Raw genomic sequence first — 18355 nt, forward strand, 5'->3', positions numbered from 1 at the left:
GAATTTTGAAGGGATGAAAGAGGAAAAATTCAATATGGCGAAATAACGTGGAGATGCGGGGTATCGAACCCCGTACCCCTCGCATGCAAAGCGAGCGCTCTACCGTTTGAGCTACATCCCCCCCGACAGTCGGTTTAAGATATATGAATATTATTTCTTATACAACTTGGTTCGACCTCCATCAAAACGAATGAAGAAATGCATCCGGATAAAAGGTAGAAACTTCCGAAAAATAAAATATTACAGGTAATATAAGTTAGCCTGACGCATAATTGTTCAGACACAATAAATTCCTATCTGGTCAAAACAAAAACAAAAAAGACACAAGAAATTCCTAATCCAGCTGCATGCAAACAACTAGGCATGCCGTGTCCTCTTCATGAAAGGATAAAACGTAAAGAGAGCTGAAAACCAGAACCGTTCCGTGTCATCCTGCATTCACTTCGACAATATCAGGCGTTATCATCAGTTACATAATTCCCGTCCATGAAGTTGAGACCACCCATGGCAAAATCAAGCTCCACCGATTCTGCGCCGAATTATGGATCCAGCTTGATATGGGCTTTAATTGATGGTTCACTGGATCTCTGTTCCAACCTCTATCTGCATAATTTCGGCTTTCTATTCTTTCTCGTGTTCTCAAATATCCCTTTTTTTGTTCGCCTTTCTTCATCATTCTGTACATATTAGGTGACTTCACCCGGTTTGCACCACGGAGCTAGGTAAGGGGGCTCAATGTTCTCAGGAATTTTATCAGGGAGGAGTAAAGCTGTTGGGTCAGCCATGCATACATATCAACGTGAGCCAACAACATTCGGGAAAAATTTTGGGGTAAATTATCGCTCTTGAGGATCTAAGCTTGTTCCCCTTGTCACATACAGCAAGGGGCCAAGGTAAACTATCCAATCATGGCAGATCCCAAGCGGCCAAGCGGGAGATCATCAAGCAGCTCAACATGGTGGACCCAGACGAGAGAGACTCTCGTGGTGGTGGCCACCTCCCTTCTCGGATTCTTTACATTGTGGGTCCAAACAGAAAGAACGCTGATTTTTGAGAAGCATACAAGTAAAACGGGCTTTACCATTTTACCCCTCATTTTTTAACCGTTAGGGATTAACTAATCAGCAGTTTTAGTAACGAATCAGGAACATCTGTTAATGGGAACATGCAAAAACTAAATATAAACACCAAATATAATTTAAGCATGTATTTCCAGTAAATAATGAAGTGGTGGATAAAGCTGAGTTTCACGTACACTGCAACAACTGTAAGGAAATGATGGAGGGTCTGTGCACTGCAGTGCGGAAGGCATCGAAATTCAAGACATAGCACGTAGAACTATAAAAGCCCACGCATCCCAACGACGACGCGCTGTATGACTGTTGACAAAATGAACTCGTTATTCTGTCGCTTTTCATCATTTTGTCAGCAAGTGGATCCCAGCAAGCACCCGCCTGCGTCCAAGATTTCGAAAGCTGTTCAAACTGTGCGAGTAAATTACGGACCTTTCTGCACCTTTTTATGTAAAAAATTCAAATAAAATTGGGAACACAAGAAGCTCACTCGTCTTCTACTTTAGCTCCTACTGTTGCCTGCCTGCTCTCTTTCTGCCGTAACCTTAGAGAGCATAAAGATGCAGCAGCCTCAACTCCTTAGAAAACCACTCTCCGTCTTCAAACCTTTGGTTATCCTAATCACTCTGCAACTACAAGCAATTCCCATTGTTGGTCTCTCTCCCTGCAGGAATTTCTGTGGTAACATTCCCATAAACTACCCATTTGGCCTCGACGATGGGTGTGGGGCACCTCAGTTTAGGCACATGTTTAACTGCACGAATGACTTGTTCTTTCAAACGCCTTCAGGTGCTTACAAGGTTCAGTCCATTGACTACGACAAGAAAACTATGGTGATCTATGACCCTGCAATGTCTACTTGCTCCATTCTTCAGCCTCACCATGACTTCGTTATGACGGATGTTCAATCAGCCATTATTCCCCCATCACAGGACACTGTTTTCGCACTCCTTAATTGCTCTATTGACTCCCCTGTTCTCAACCATTATAAGTACCTCTGCTTCAACTTCTCAGGTCACTCCTGCGACGAGCTTTATGGGTCCTGCAATGCCTTTCGGGTGTTCCATCTATTGACAAATAGCTCACCACCTTGTTGTTTTACAAGTTATAACACAGTGAAATTCATGAGCATGAACATATTGGACTGTACACATTATACTTCGTTGTTTAACATAAATGGTTTGCGGGGTGTTGGCCCTTTGGACTGGGTTTATGGGATCAAGCTGTCTTTTAGTGTGCCGGATACTGGCTGCGAGAGATGCAGGAAATCTGGTGGCGCCTGTGGGTTTGATACTGATACTGAAGCTCTGCTCTGCCTCTGCTCAAGCACCGCCAATTCTACTTTGGAATGTGGTAAGCAGCTGTCTGAACTGTGAACAAGCATGGTATTAGATTTTAAGGTGCTTTGATTTAAATGACTTGGTATTAGATTTTAAGGGGCTTTGATTTAAATGACATGGTGCTTAGTGTGTGTTTTTGCATATCAGCTGCAGGAACAGGTAGCATGATGGCAAGCGGACGGAGCAATGCTCCAATGATGCCTTACCAATTAGCAATGCTTCTTGGATCATTTCTTTGCGTGGCAACGAGGCTCATTTAAGGGTTTGAGCTTTAATTATCTCCTGCTCTTATATATTGTTAGTAGGCTTGCAGAGTTTCTGTGTTAACCGGTTTCTGATATGCTTCCTTTAGAAGTGAGAACCCAAAATGACAGTGATAGAGTTGGCAAGTTCTTGTGTGGCAGAGAAAAAACTGCCAAAATGGTCACATATGCAGGAGTATTCATCTTGGTGTGGCGTGTTGCACAATGAGGTGCTCACAGTGGTAGTAAGATTTTGAACTCGAGATCCTATGATCTAATGGTCCTGTTTAGCGAGAAACATTGAAAATGAGAGATAAGAGTTGAAATTGAAATTGAAACAAACCATTAAGAGTGCTTAGTATGGGTAATTACTGGTAACATTAAAGCAAGTAATCCCATGGAGATGAGATTAGGATATATCACTTATTTGCTCAATCCGAAGTTCAAGTAAATATTCTTGTAATAGATTTTTTCAATTTCAATTATAATTCTTACTCCATATTTTTAATATTTCGCACTAAACAGAACCTATGAGTCAATTCCTTACTAATTAAATTAATCTTTGTTAGCAATTAAGAATTTGTTTTGATTTGAATATAACGTGAATATCATTTATCTCTTGTATTTATTATTGCTTTTTATCCTTAATATAAGAGTTAGTTAATTAATTTAAGTAAATTAAAAAAGCTTGTTAAATTAGTTATTTATAATAAATAGGTGTTGTCTTATCTAGAACATCACTGCTAATTATGTGTAATGACTAAAATTATTGTTTGATAGAATATTTAATATGTGAATTACTACAATGACTATTTTTAAAAAATAAATAAATAAATATGAGAGACAAAATAGATTAGGGTCTTTTATTTAAGACCAACTTGAAAGTAAAACTAACTCTTATATTAAGGATCAGAAGAAATATTATTTTGTAAACCGCCCATTATTATTTTGATCTTAACGTTGCTATTAATGGAATAGTTTTCAATATAGATAATTAAAATAATGAGTATCCAAAGGAAGTAAACATGTATTTTTCATAAATATCTATCTTTAACAGTTTTTTTTTATTTATGTGAACTAATGATCTAATTTTTATATTTAGAACTGAAAAAAATGAGATCATCCAATAAATGTTAAATGAGATTGGTTGCAACAATTAATATATGCTTTGTAGCGATTTTTAATTAAATTTTTATGTTCAGAAATATTACAACGGTTATAATCAAGCATTGAACACTAGTTAAATTTATGAAAATAAAACACCACTGAACTGTGAAATTGTGCTTTGCATGAAGCATTCAGTGAGCCACAATGGTTAAGTAGTTAATAAATAATGCGGCTTCAAGGGAAAATAGGAATTGACTAGCTTATCTCAAATATTATACGTATTATTCATGAATATATAGGTCCCTTTTTGTGTGTCCTCCTGCCAAGCTTGGTGATGTTGAGCTTTTTACTTAAACGAGGACATGTTTAGAACATTGTTGATCGTTTGAAGAAGTGTTTATATTAGCTTTTTGATAGTAATTTTACAGCATATAAAATCAATATGTAAAAAAAATTTTGCTTCAATTTATATAAAATTATTTTGTGCGTGTCAAATATTGAGAATAGTTATAGGACCCCTTCGGCTGGATTTTTAGGAGCCCGAATCTTATGAATCCAAATGGCATTCCCATATAAAGAATGTTCAGTTACCCTCTATCGTTTATTTCCACACGCCTGTTCAAAACGATCTATGCCTTGGGTCACCGTGACGCCCGTTCCCTCTACATTCTTGCTTAACCGCGCTGGTTTCAGTGATATCCAGCTAATGAATTGCATTTAGTTTCTTCTTTCGTTGATTAGTAATTAATAACTGACTTATTTTGCTTTTTGCGTAAGAAATTCAATCCCTCCTTTATGAAAGCATCGTTAAGAGCTTTGTTATTAGATCCCAAACTTGCTTCCTAGACCTCCTTTCCGTTGTGGAGGTCAGTTCTTAATCTTTCAAAATGTTGGCGAACTTCGAATTCAAATTTCAATTCATGGGATTAAGTATCAATTTGCGTAAGATGGTTGAACGAGGAGCATTTGAAAGCTAATGGCGGCGATCAATATTCAAGTCGCTGCGTATATAATTATCATTGTTTAAAAAAATGAAGAAGAAAAACAGCAGCATCCACACGGCTACTGGTGATGGGAAAAAAAAAAAAAAAATCCATTCATTAATATAAATAAAAGCCAGTAAAGAGATTGAATTTGATTTTAAATATAAAATTCGATTGATTTGATTTTTTTTTTTATTCAAACTAACCCTAATTGATTGTATATATTAAAAGAGTTCACATCAAAATATAATTCTAATGTAAATAATTTAACAAGGTATTTTATAAAAATAGATACATGTTTTTGATAAATAATTAGTTTAACTATTTTCATTAATCTATCCAAATTAGTTATATAATTTTTCTTGTCATGTTAGCACGGGGCAGCACCATAAGCATACGTGATTTTTTTGTACTGCATGCAGATTAAATTAGGAATATTTTAATATTTCATCTTCATAACTTTACTAATTAATAATATCAATAATTATAATTTATCTTGCTTTGAAAATATAGGAACGGTATGAAAATTAGTCAGCAAAATTTAACAGAGTTACATTTTTTATATAACTATTTGGAAGAGGAACTAAGTCTCCTCTATTCGATTCAGCAATTAATGACTGGGAATTTTTTTTTATGGAGCTTATTTTTAATGAGCAAATTTTTATTAATGACAATAATAAGATTTCCAGAGTTAATTAACAAGCGAAACCAATGAAAATTCCTCTTGGTAAGGCTTGACAGTAATTTTTCCCCCGGGGAAGTGATGATTCCAAATGGCCGAGCAACACAGAGACCGCATTTTTTTTGAAAACAAGTGATTTTTATTAATAATATAAATATTATTTTCAAGGTCAGTCCTTAAGATGGTTCTTAGGGTCACTCCCTCCAGCGCATGAAGTTCAAAAGGTCATGTTGAATATGACCAACTTTTTTTTTTTTTTTGAAGGTCATGTTGAACAGCTATTGTGCATATTGACCAATAGTTGAATCGAAATTTTTCAATCATTAATCTTCTACTAGCAACCGAGTTAACTATTTTATGTACATTTTTTTCTGTGGAACTTTTAGCTCTAAATTTTGAATCATATAGAAAAGAAGATTTATGGAACTGGCCCACGTCTCCCAAATATGACATCGATGAAATAAAGTACATCATCACTATTCAGTCGGCTCCTCTTCGGCTCCATTACCTCAGCGCTTTCTGCTTTGCTTACGAGGCAGATTTTAAATTTCAAATCTGTTTGGGGTCATATCAATAATTACATTTGTAGGAGGGTATCTCCGTAAATTAACAGTTTGATTTGAAAACAGGCGGGCCTCCTGTTTTATTTGTTCGTCATCTCCAGCATTGCATCTCGCTACCCGTTTCCGAGCTTCGGAAGTTCTGATGGTCATCTGAAAACTACAAGTCCTTAATCTACCAGCAAAATTCGAGTATCAGAATGTTTAAAGAAAGCTCTACCCGGACTCTTGGTCGGAACACATCGAGGAATCCTCAGCTTGAAGCAAACGAGAATGAGTTTGAAGCCTCACAGAACATACATAACTACCCTCCTCCGAGAACTCCTCTGAACTCCATACCAGACCCGTCTCAGTGCCAAAAGGAATATCAAGAATCTGATGTTAATTCTCATTACAAAATAGAAGCTATTCGGCCGGGTCGATCATCGGATAAAAGATGTGAAGCTTCATCCGATGGGTTTGGGAATCTCAGCTTGAACAATGGGACTCCGAGAGTTTTGGGTCGTAATGCAAAGTCAAATTCGGAGCCGAACTCTGCGCAAAGCACCCCGGCAAGAAATGCCTCTAGAACCTCACTTGGCGGAGCAGGAGGAATTTGTCCTGGAACCAGATTTCAATACTCAGGCGGAGGAAAAGCAGGGAGTTTCGGTGCTTTTTTTAAGGGTATTCCAGTAGCAAACTCAGAAATGTCCAAGGAGGTTCAGCATTTCGAGCTCAAAGAAGACCCGTCTTTCTGGATGGATCATAATGTGCAGGTTTCGTTGTTTGATTTTCTAGTCATACCTAGTGTCTGATATCTTATCCCATCAAGTTTCTTGAGTGTGAGTCGTGGTTGATGCCTTCAGGTACTGATAAGGATTCGACCCTTAAATAGTATTGAGAAATTTTCACAAGGATATGACCGGTGCTTGAGACAGGAAACTGCGCAGACTTTGGTTTGGGTTGGTCATCCTGAAACCAGATTCACCTTTGATCATATAGCATGTGAGACATTATCTCAGGTGCGATATATTGAAAAAATTCTTAATCGACAGGAATTTTTTGTTTCAAGGGATATATCATGATTGTGGTAGTTCAAAGGGATATATCACGATTGTGGCTCAAGAGTCCTGTAAAATCAAAATAATGAAGGAGCATATTCAATGTTTATTTCACATATATGCTCACTGCATACATTGGTACAGGAAAATCTGTTCAGAGTTGCCGGAGTGCCCATGGTCGAGAATTGCTTGTCTGGTTATAATAGCTGTATGTTTGCTTATGGGCAGGTATGAGCGACGGACCTGCATTTTGGGCAGTGTGTTTTTCCTCTTGTTATTTGTCTTGCTATTGAACTTAAAGCTTCTTCTGCAGACGGGCAGTGGTAAGACATATACCATGATGGGTGAGATAAAAGAGGAAGAAGGACACCTAACTGAAGACAGTGGGATAACACCAAGAGTTTTTGATTATTTGTTTATGAGAATTAAACTGGTGAGGTGTTTAGAATGCACAAGTTTCTGTATTTTTAATACCAGTTTAATGTGGTTTCTTCGATTATTGTTGTTTTGAGATTGAATTCATCAAAAAGATTCCATTATGTAGGAAGAAGAGAGCAGAAGGGATGAAAAACTCAGATACAGTTGCAAATGTTCCTTTTTAGAGATATACAATGAGCAAATAACAGATCTTTTAGAGCCTTCATCAACTAATCTGCAAGTAATCCAAAATTTTGTATTTGGTTTGTTTCAGATCTAGTTCACATTCTATATAACCGAGTCTATAACATCCTATTCTTTCTGTAGCTCAGAGAAGATACAAAGAAGGGGGTATACGTTGAAAACCTTTCTGAACATAGTGTGGGAACTGTGAGTGATGTTCTCAAGCTTTTGTTACAGGTGGGTCCTGTTCAAACGTGTTACGTGCATAATCACAGCCTTGCTTAACATCATAGGTTAGTGCTTGATCATGTATGGCATGGCTTCATCATCCTAAATAATTTCTAACGTAGGGCACCGCAAATAGAAAGGTGGCTGCAACTCATATGAATTGTAAGAGCAGTCGGTCTCACAGCGTTTTCACCTGTATTATTGAAAGCCGTTGGGAGAAAGATTCTGTGACTCACTTTAGGTTCGCAAGGTTAAATTTAGTAGATCTAGCCGGTTCTGAAAGGTAAGCACTTTTATGATCAGGGTGTTCAGTTCAATGCTGTCAATATCCTCTGTTCAGAAGCTGTTTTAACTTCCGCGTTAATGCAGGCAGAAGAGCTCTGGCACGGATAGTGAACGATTGAAAGAAGCAGCAAATATAAATAAATCCTTGTCAACATTAGGGTACTTTTACTAAGGACCTGCTTATCATTTTATTTGTTGATATACAGTCGTGATGTGTTAAAGAACACAAATACAGTAATCGCTAAATTCAATTGATTGAACTTTGTTATTCCTTTATTTGGTCCAAATAGATTGGTCATCATGAATTTGGTGGATCTGACGCATGGGAAACCACGACATGTTCCCTATCGAGATTCAAAGCTCACATTTCTTCTTCAGGTTATTCATAGAACTTCGAAAGTCAGGATTGTTTTTTTCTTGGCAACTACATTCAACTACTTTACACACTGTTCTATAAGGGTGCGATTGTTCTGTTTGAAAAATTTTATATGCAGGATTCTCTTGGGGGCAACTCAAAAACAATGATAATTTCCAATGTCAGCCCATCCATTTGGTTTGTATAAACTTGTTTTTTGAAATGAAGTGATGGTCTTTTGCCATTAATGTTGCTTCCTTAAATCCTTATTGTATATTTTTCTTTCCATGCAGCGCTGCAAATGAAACGCTAAGCACTTTGAAGTTTGCCCAGCGAGCCAAGCTGATTCAAAACAATGTACTCATTCTTCTTCTTCTTCTTCTTTACTCATTCTACAAGGTGATTTTACGTACATGCATATCATTATGAAATTTCTTTTCCTTTGATGAGAGATGCCTCTTCCTCTTCTCCCAAAAAGGTAAAAGTGAATGAAGGCACTTCAGGTGACATAAATGCACTGCAGTGGCAAATTCAACAGTTAAAGGTATTGATTTTAATAGCCATGTTGTGAGACATTTCCCACAGGAATGTCATTTCACAGAGCTGACTCAGTTGTGTTGTTGACTGAAATTGAACAGAGTCAATTATCCTTTTTGATAAAGCACAACAATTTTCCGAGTCTTATGTCAAATTTGGAGGCATATCCTGAGCTTTGTAGGTTGAGTGAATCGTCAGAAGGATGTAGCTCTGTCATGGAGAACGAAACAATGGGTCAAAAGCTATGTCTTCAAACCAAAGAGGTGATTTTCTTGTCAAATTCTCAAGTTAGTCGGCTCTTGGTGTTAAGAACTTTATTAGTTTTCAAGGGATTTTATCCCAATAATGTCACAGCTATTTTATACCTGGCAGATAAAATGCATGAAAGCTGCTTTGTTAGGTGCATTGAAGAGAGAAAAGCTGGCTGAGATCACAATTCAGAATTTACATGCTGAAATTGAACGCCTGAACTGCTTGGTATGTCCAGTTTTGGTGAACAAAGTTTTAGATTTCCTCCTTCTACCAAAACAAAAAATATAATAATAGAGGTGTCACTGCCCAAATTTATTTAGATTTGTCATGCGATTATGCACCTATGATGATTGATCTAATGAGCTTAAGATAGACTTGTCCTCTGCAGGCTCGGCAAAGGGAAGAGGATACTCAGCATGCAGCATTTAAGTTGAGGCTTTGTGAGGAAAAAGTTAATCAACTTGAATTATTAGTAGATGGTGGCTTGTCACCTGAGGAGTATATCTTGAAGGAAAACAGGGCTTTGAAAAAGGAGATTAAGGAACTTCAAGCGAGGATTGAGAACAACCCAGAAACAACCAGGCTTGCTTTGGAAAATGATAGACTTTTACACCAAATGAGACAGTAAGTTAAATGAAGAATTATGCTCTTATCTGCTTGCTGGAAGCCAACTTTCAATTTGCATTAATGACCAGGTTCCAGAACTTTTATGAGCAAGGAGAGCGGGAAAGATTGCTGACTGAACTTTCTCAATTATGTGATCAGGTTAAACAGATGTTGAAATTTTCCCAAAATTGTAAATTTCACCTTGCTTAATGATCAATACTATGGATGTCTGAAATCGGTGTTTCATGTGCAGCTTATTGTCAGTCCTCAAGAAAAATGCACATTCTCCATGAGAAATGAAAACCAGGTCAAATCATCTATTAATCAATAATTATGCAGTTCTAGTTTAGCTCTTCGAAATGTCTTATTTTTTCTCTTTGATTTCAGGATAATGATGCTAAACAGGAGCTGGAAGATTGCCAGATTATGAATTCTAAATTGCTTCGGTAGGCAATGTACCTCTAGAAACCTTAGCACGTTATTTTTTATCTTCCAAACGACTGTTTCGGCCATTTATGCCATGGTTTTGTTTCCTTACTAGAACTGACACTGTTTAAATCAAGCCCGGAAAAGTCTAACTGGACTTGCTGTCATTTTCTAATCTCTGCCTTTGTCCTTAATTGTTGTTTATTTTGCAGCGATGTAAATAGGTTACAAACAGAACTTGTAAAATATATTAGCTGCGATCGGGCACAATCTGATTCTGTAAGAATTGCTTGTGTTATATCTAAAGTTCTGTCAGCGTGTGGCTGAGTTCTTCGTATTTATTCATTTTTCATCTTTGTAGGTTCTAAATTCTTCTTTCGAACTTTCAAATGAACTGATGAAGACAGATAAATGTTCGCTGGTGAGAATAAACATAGAATGATCCTCAGCTCAACATATTTTTTCAAGGCAGTTAGGTTTTTATTGGAGTCTTTTTTTTCTTTTTTCGCCGAAATATATTTCACACATTTCTTGATCGCTTCTATATGCTTCTGAATGCGTTGCGTTTTCAAGATGAACATGATTGATATTTCAGTATCTTGAATTTGAGGGGGGGGGGGGGGAAGAAGAGATCCTTACTCTCTTCTCGAGCAATTTTGTCTTAAGCATTGAGCAATCACTGAAATATCGTGCATATATTATTTGTTGACGGTATTTCCACCGGAGGATATTTAATAATTTCTTTTTTTAGATTATTTATTATTCACTAATCAAAAGCAAGTACTTATATTTAGGGTTTGGTGAAAATTGTCAAACTATATACAAATGCGCCCTTTTTTCTTTAATAATCAAGTTCATAATCTATTAGATTTTACAGGTTGATACCATATCTCTAAAGAGTGATTCTGGGGATGAGATGCCATTCAATACTTGGACAGGTGGTGATGCTGAAGGGTATCCTTTAGGTTCCTCAGAAATGCTCCTTAAAGATAATGAAGATAACAGGCAGAAAACGTTGGAAGCCAAATTGGAAAAAATGAGCAAGGATCTTGAGGAGGTTAAGTTGCTTAACGACCAATACCAAGAAAAATGGGCACTTCAGTTATCCCAAAAACACCAGATTGAATCAGTCTGTGACGAGGTTGAGATGGAAACAACAAGAACAATTTTGCAATTGCAAGAAGAGATTGCAGGTCTTCAGTCGGATTTAGAAGGGAGGTTATGTTCCATTGCTCGGGAAAATGCAGAGCTAAGGAATATGGTAGCAACTAAAGAGGAGGAAATTAGGACACTGTGTTTAGAGTGGGAAAGGGCAATTTTTGAGCTAACAACCTTTCTTCTAGATGGCTCTAAATCTCTCAGAGATGCCTGTGGCCAAGTAGAAAGCATCACCGGTTCATTGCCTGAAGGAAACACTAGGATTGCTGAACACATAAGCATGGCTGTCAAAAGTTATATGGAGAAGGAGGAAACAATTCAGAAGCTGGAAAGTAGCTTGGAAGACGCACAGAAGATGGTATTGGACATGGAGTTGAAGGTAGGTTCCTTAAGGAAGCAACTACAACCTTAAGTGCATATCAACAAGCACACAATGAACTCAATGAGGACTCAGTTCAGTTAAGAACGTCGTTGGATGAGAAGACCAATATGTTGAGGTTTTTAGAAAATGAAGTGAAATGTAAAGATGACCAGCTTAGAAAAGCAGAAAAACGGGCTAACGCTGCATTTCTATTAGTGAGATGGCTTTCTGATAGTCAAAAGGTTGTTCGTATAAATGATGTAGCAGGAGATATTTCCATCCCTGAAAAAGAGGTGCACAGTAAGGTGGACAGTCAGATCATTTTTGAGGATCAAGGTGATAGGAATCATCTTATACCAAATGAACCCAAGGCTCAAGTTGAGTCGACCATACCAGAAGTAATGGAGATAGATGCTACTGCGGATGCTTTTTGTGAAGAGAGAGAAATGCGTGTGGCCCATTTCCAAACAGTTGCTTCCAGCCTTTCTCCTGCTGACAGGGACCTGGTTCTGGAGCCGTTAAACAAAATCAGGACATGGAAATAGAAAAAAAGGATTTAAAAATGCACCATAAGGGTTCTGCCTGTTGCGCTGCTGACTCCCAGATAGCAGATACAAACAAATGTTTGAAGTTGGGAGACTGGCATCACATACTGCATCAGATACAAAAGGAACTGGTTGATATGAATACAAAACTGAGCATCATACAGAATTATATTAGCACAGAAATGGATCTGTCTAATTGCTCATTAATAGATAACGATCTCATGGATTTCGATGCATCGAGTGCCGATAGTTCTTCAGTTTTTGATTCATCAACTGAAACTGAGAGCATCGTTTCTGTAAGCATATTGCATTCATCCAGAAGTACCTGCAGAGTTGAGTTTCCTGGAAAAATAACTGAACAGATAGCGAATCCAAAATCTGAAAGAGGCTTTGTCATTCAAGCTGATAATCAAGAATTAGAAAATACAGATCATCATGTGAAGAGTTCAATTCTAAGTGAAGCAGCGGCATCCTTTCTTAGAAATGAATTATATGCTACGTACAAAGCCTTCAATAAGCAGAATGTTCATTTCTCTGTACTTCTTAAAGAATTGGATAATGGAAGCTCTTCATGCCTAAAAGGTATCAATTCACTCGACTTCTTCCATTTTCCATTTATAAATGTCGTTGACTAAGAAACTTCCTCTTGCATCCAGTCATCTGAAATTACTAGTAAGATCTTAATTATGTTATGATGAATGACAGAACAAAGAAAGGAGGCTCTTTGTGAGTTGGCTCGAAAAGTTGAAGCAGGCAACCAAATTGACCCAAAGGTATCCGGCATTCATTTTAATAACCAGACTCTCCTAAAATGACTGAAGAGCAGTTGTATGATCTAATATTTATTAATCCTTAGTTACTGCTCTTATTCGGCGACCAAATTTATATTCTTTGGCTGTTTACCCATATTTCAGGTATTTGGTGGTATGACAACCAGACTTGATGATAGCTTGATCAAATTTGAGGAAGCTCATGAAACAGTTAAGGAAGCAGATTTTATGCTACATGCCTTGACAAAGGCATATGAAGATGCGAAACAGTTGAGTTGTACAATGAAGCAGGCAAATGAAAACCTGATGACAGAGAAAGAAAGCTTGGCAGACGAGATTAAGAAGCTTAAATCTTCAACATATCATAAAGAAGAAAACCAATTACTGACAGATCACATCAATTCCAGTTTGATAGAGATGGCAAACTCAGTTTCTATACTTGAAGAGTGTTTCTTGCAAGTGCAAACAGATGTGGAGAAGAAATTCATGTCAGTTTTTTCTGATGTTTTGCTGATTCAGCAGGAGATGATATGCTTGACAAAAAGCCTGAGAACATCTCTTGAAGATATGTTTTCTTGGGTTATGGAGGAGAGATTTGCATCTTTCGTACTAAACAATTGCTATGTAACAGAGCTGGTCAGTAAATTCCTCTTCTTCAGGGTAAACCATAATTACCGATCAACCAAACAAGAGGAATTGTACAAGTTTTCGGAAGTTCTCTCAAGTGCGGAGTCTGTCTTGGCTACAAGAAACGAAGGCTCGGGGAAAAGGGATCAACGTGCAGAACCCCAAATTTTGCAGGAGAAGCAGGACTTACCCAATAGTAATTTAATGCATGAACATGTGGCTCTTAAAAAGGAATTAGAGAGGAAAGAAGAGTTACTGGACGGTTTGTTTTTTGACTTAAGACTGTTGCAGGAATTGGCTTCCAACGAAAAAGACGTCAAGGAAGAGACTGAAGAGTTAATAACGTCTCTGAGCCAAGTTCGATATGAGCTGGAGATTAAAACAAATCATCTTGGGGACACTCTGGTTCAAAATAGAAAACTTGAAGGTTCTCTTGCTGAAACTGAAAGGGCCTTATCCACTTCAAATCATGAGCTTAAGCTTGCTCAAGAATTGATCGGCAAACTTACAGACCAAAATGCAGAGTTAAGGGAGATTTTGAAAGAACTCTATTCAAAAAAGGCTGAAGCCGAGGAGCAGTTGAATGAACAGAAAGATGCGGTCAAAGGTTTGGAGAAAGAAATCGTTAATTTGACCTCTTCACTGGAAAATAGCGATCTTTCCTTATTGGAAGGCATTGAGGATGAATTAAGAAAGGCGATCATAGAGAGAGACCAACTTCGTGAGGAAGTTTCTGTCTTGAATGACAAACTTCAGATGGCTTATTCATTGGCTGACGAAAAGGAAGCTATTGCCGTAGAAGCCCGTCAGGTAGTTTTCTTTTCCCCCATTCTTTTGTTTTGTTTTGTTTTTGGGGTCCTCTCTTGTCGAATGAAACGAATAGATGGAATTTCCTTTGGTGAATCTTAATTCTCATTTTTAGGAGTCTGAGGCTAGTAAGCTCTATGCCGAACAGAAGGAAGAGGAAGTCAAGATTCTTGAACATTCCGTTGAGGAGCTCGAGGGTACTATAAATGTTTTGGAGAAGAAGGTTCGTTGCTTTTATTATTACTGTGCATGGATTGAGTTTTAGGACAATGATCAATAGCGTGTTATGAATATTTAAGATCGCATATACTTGACCCTTAACATGGCATCACAAGATAAATATACTTCGTGTTTTACTGATGCACTCATTCCGGATCAGATAACCTTTCTAACGAGTAAAATCCGTTATCGCTATAGGTTTATGAAATGGATGAAGAGGTGGGAAGACATCATTTGATTAGGGATTCGCTAGAAAAGCAACTCCAAGCTTTGGAAGAGAGACTGCAAGCAGTTGACAGCTTACCCCAAAATGCAGATTCAGATATCACCAATGTTCAACCACATGAAAATCAACTATCTAGGTCAGATCTGTTCTTTTCTTTTCTTTAGTTTTGTAGAAATTCATGGTTTAATAATTAATTAAAAAATACAAGACACTTACGTAACATGATCTCCAACACTATTATTGCTTGTCGGCTTTAAATTTCTGAATGTCCAACAAAAAATTCTGATGCAGAAAACCATCCCGTAAAATAACGGAACTTCGTGAGGCACTTGATCGGATAAGAATTCTTGAAGACGAAAAGGCCGAACAAGATAAGCAGGTATCTTCAGTAAAGCAATTTTTTTTGTCTCAAAACAAAAGGCAATTGAATCATATTCCTGAGTTTTGAATTTTGATATTGTTCATATTTTGAAAGATCAAACAGTGCAAAGAGTACATATCTGAAGTCGTATTGCACGCGGAAGCTCAGGCCTCGCAGTACCAACAGAAGGTACAAGCACATTGAAAAAACATCCTTCCAACAACTTTCTTGGGTCCAATTTTGTTGAGAATACCTGTAGTTTTTCTGATCTAAGCAGTGGTTTTCATCTAATCGGTATGCTCGCCTAACCCTTTTTTCTGGCTTCTGCATCCTTAATAGTACAAAAACCTGGAGTCCATGTTTCGTGAAGTGAAAAAAGAAATGTCAAATTTAACATCAACAGCACCATTGGATAAGGTCGAGAAAAGCTCAGTGAGGGCAAGAGGTTCAAGCTCACCATTCAGATGCATTTCAAATCTTGTTCATCAGATGAATCAGGAGAAAGATCAGGAATTGTCTGTGACAAAACTTCGAGTGGAGGAACTAGAAGCACTAGCAGCTAGCCGGCAGAAGGAGGTCTGATCTTTTCTCCCTTCTGTCACTATCACTGCATAGATTCTTGAAGACCAAATTTCCATTATTCCATATAATCTTCATACGGAGACGATGAGAATTAGAACTACAAATAATTCAACGTAAAAAAGGAAAAATGAAGGCTTTGATACAAAAGCTTAATGACTCCATTGAAGTTCTCTTGAGGGTCACCTGAATCATAAGTAGTTAAATTTTTTTAGCTCGTAGTCAAGTAGTTATGTATCCAGATTCTATAATACTTTCAATTTGGATGTGTTGCCTATCATTTGGATTCAAATAGAATTTTTGAACGTGGTTAAAAGGAAAATTCTCATTATGTGTTGATTATATTTCATATCTATCAGGTATGCCTGTTACGAACAAGGCTGGCTGCTACTGAAAGCATGACTCATGATGTCATTCGGGACCTCCTAGATGTCAAAATGGACATCACGAACTACGCAGTAAGTTTCGGCTTCATCTTTTATAAACGAGAGTTTTTCGCTTGCAGTTTCTCATTCTCTTATCCTCCTGCTTCTTGCATATTCTAGACTTTGGTGGACCAGAACCAGATTCTAAAATTAGTGGAAGAGGCTCATAATTTAAGAGAGAAGTTATTTGCTAAGGTACTTGATGCCAAAACCATGACGTTCTGTCTATTTTATCATATGTTATCGTAATTCTCGTTTATCTTTCATTAGGAAAAAGAGGTTCACAACCAAAGTCTGCTGATTAATGAACTCATTGAAGAAAGAGAGAGGTTAGTATAATGAGCTTATGTTTTAATAATACGTTTCTCCTATGCGATGCGGCCTGATTTCCTTTTATCTGGTTAGTTATGATTGTATGAATATCTTTGTCAAATATGTTAGCTACTATCAGCCGTGAATGGGGGGATTTGGGAAAGTTTCCTCTGATCATCCAAAGGGAGCTTTGACATCTATTAGTCACTTGAGAGATGCTTCCAAATTGTAAATCAATATCAAAGAGGCTTCCTTCTGTTTGAATTATGCGTTCATTCTATTATCTATGAGTTAAGAGCACAAGTAGAGGTCATAATGGCTCCAAACTTTCTTATCCATAATTCTCAATTCATTCACCATGTCATTCAGCTTCAAATTGAAGTTGAGAAGTAAAGATGCAGATATAATTGCTTCCCAAATAGCCATACAGAGGCTCCAAGAGCGAGATCAGTTGCTTTCAGCACAGAGTGAAATGTTGAAGGTAGGAAATATCAATTATTTCAAAACTTTTTAATCGTAATATGTTCCCAATAATAAATATTAATTTATGTCACACGATGAAGCAACGTATCTGAATTCTCGCTGCGTTGTCTTGTAGATGGATAAGACCAATCTCATGAAGAGGGTCGCAGAACTGGATGACATGGTTAAAACTCTTTCTGCAACAAGAGATAACCAACTTTTCCAACAGTCATCAAAGATTAAGGCATGCTTGCTTATTATTTTTATGCTGCAACAGTTACTTCGCAGTTCACACTTCACACTCATGCACCCTCCGTTTTCTCGTTTACAGAATAGGAGCTCTGAAAAACTGGGTAGTGCTGAGATCACAAGGAGGCTGTCACAATATGAACGGCTTCTTTTTCATGAGAATGACAAGCTTGTCCAGTATTGCAAATCTTCTGCCAATAACCACACGGCTAGACCACCAGCTTAGAACATAGAAGCAGAGCCAACCCTTACGTTCACTCGTTACTGCAAAATATCCTTATGAATCAGCTTGTTTCAACTGACTTAGCAGGCATCCTTTCTGTTTGTGTTGATGCAAGCACCATTATGTAAAGCTGTTTTTTTTTTAACATATTATTCTCTCATCTCCTAAAATGGGTTCCAACTCCCTCGAGTGATGGGCCAATTCATGGAACCGATAAAAAGGTACACGCTCTAATTCGATCCCAAGAGCATGCAATGTACATCCATGCCTATGGCTTTCAAGGTTGACTCTTACATTCGTTTTCTCCGCAGAATTCCACCATGAGGATGTACCGAGCATGCTTATTAAAAGGATCTAAAGCCATTCTCATAAGGTTCCGAGTATATTGGCTATGTTTGTTACCCTGCTGCTTGTATTTATATTTTCCCCACATTTTGAACTGTTTGGAAAGATCCCCCACTCCCTTGGTCTGTATATTTTTTTTCCTTCAAATTTTCACTTTTTGTACAGATCAACGAAAATTGATTGGATATGCGATTGCAATGAAAAAACTAAAGAAGCTAACGGAGGAAAATATAGAAAGAAAAGAAAATGGAAAACTAATTCCTATTATTTATAACCTGACTACCTAAAATGTTTATCCCCACACGATGAAAAGCGTATCGCTGCTTCCAATCGATTCAATTAGACATTCCTTGAACTTGTTCATGTCCAA

General features: G+C 37.4%; 2 protein-coding genes and 1 non-coding gene across 3 annotated transcripts; 2 read left to right on the forward strand and 1 right to left on the reverse strand.

Moving 5' to 3' along the window:
- Positions 1-48: 48 nt before the first annotated feature.
- On the reverse strand, positions 49-121 carry TRNAA-UGC (transfer RNA alanine (anticodon UGC)). Its single transcript has one exon. It is a non-coding gene; the product is annotated as a tRNA-Ala (tRNA).
- A 1432-nt stretch (positions 122-1553) lies between these two features.
- On the forward strand, positions 1554-2667 carry LOC114742848 (uncharacterized). The gene is given in 3 exon segments (XM_028931063.1): positions 1554-2260; positions 2262-2426; positions 2561-2667. Coding segments are annotated over 3 exon segments (813 nt in total). The 5' UTR covers positions 1554-1633; the 3' UTR covers positions 2582-2667.
- Positions 2668-6141: 3474 nt separating this feature from the next.
- LOC114742829 (kinesin-like protein KIN-12C) lies at positions 6142-18097 on the forward strand. The gene is given in 38 exon segments (XM_028931043.1): positions 6142-6742; positions 6844-6900; positions 6902-6988; positions 7172-7255; positions 7341-7460; positions 7572-7685; positions 7772-7864; positions 7978-8138; positions 8225-8299; positions 8431-8518; positions 8635-8693; positions 8789-8852; positions 8974-9039; positions 9134-9295; positions 9405-9509; positions 9673-9908; positions 9980-10049; positions 10144-10197; positions 10278-10336; positions 10529-10595; positions 10678-10737; positions 11194-11857; positions 11860-12233; positions 12332-12962; positions 13086-13153; positions 13295-14587; positions 14700-14807; positions 15002-15165; positions 15321-15408; positions 15505-15579; positions 15730-15966; positions 16329-16427; positions 16515-16589; positions 16665-16723; positions 17076-17187; positions 17305-17412; positions 17500-17861; positions 17952-18097. Coding segments are annotated over 37 exon segments (6735 nt in total). The 5' UTR covers positions 6142-6187; the 3' UTR covers positions 17644-17861; positions 17952-18097.
- The last annotated feature ends 258 nt before the right edge of the window (positions 18098-18355 follow it).

This window comes from Neltuma alba, unplaced genomic scaffold (genome assembly GCF_004799145.2).
Source record: "Neltuma alba isolate B1F8T4 unplaced genomic scaffold, ASM479914v2 tig00003893_pilon, whole genome shotgun sequence".
NCBI lineage: Eukaryota > Viridiplantae > Streptophyta > Magnoliopsida > Fabales > Fabaceae > Neltuma > Neltuma alba.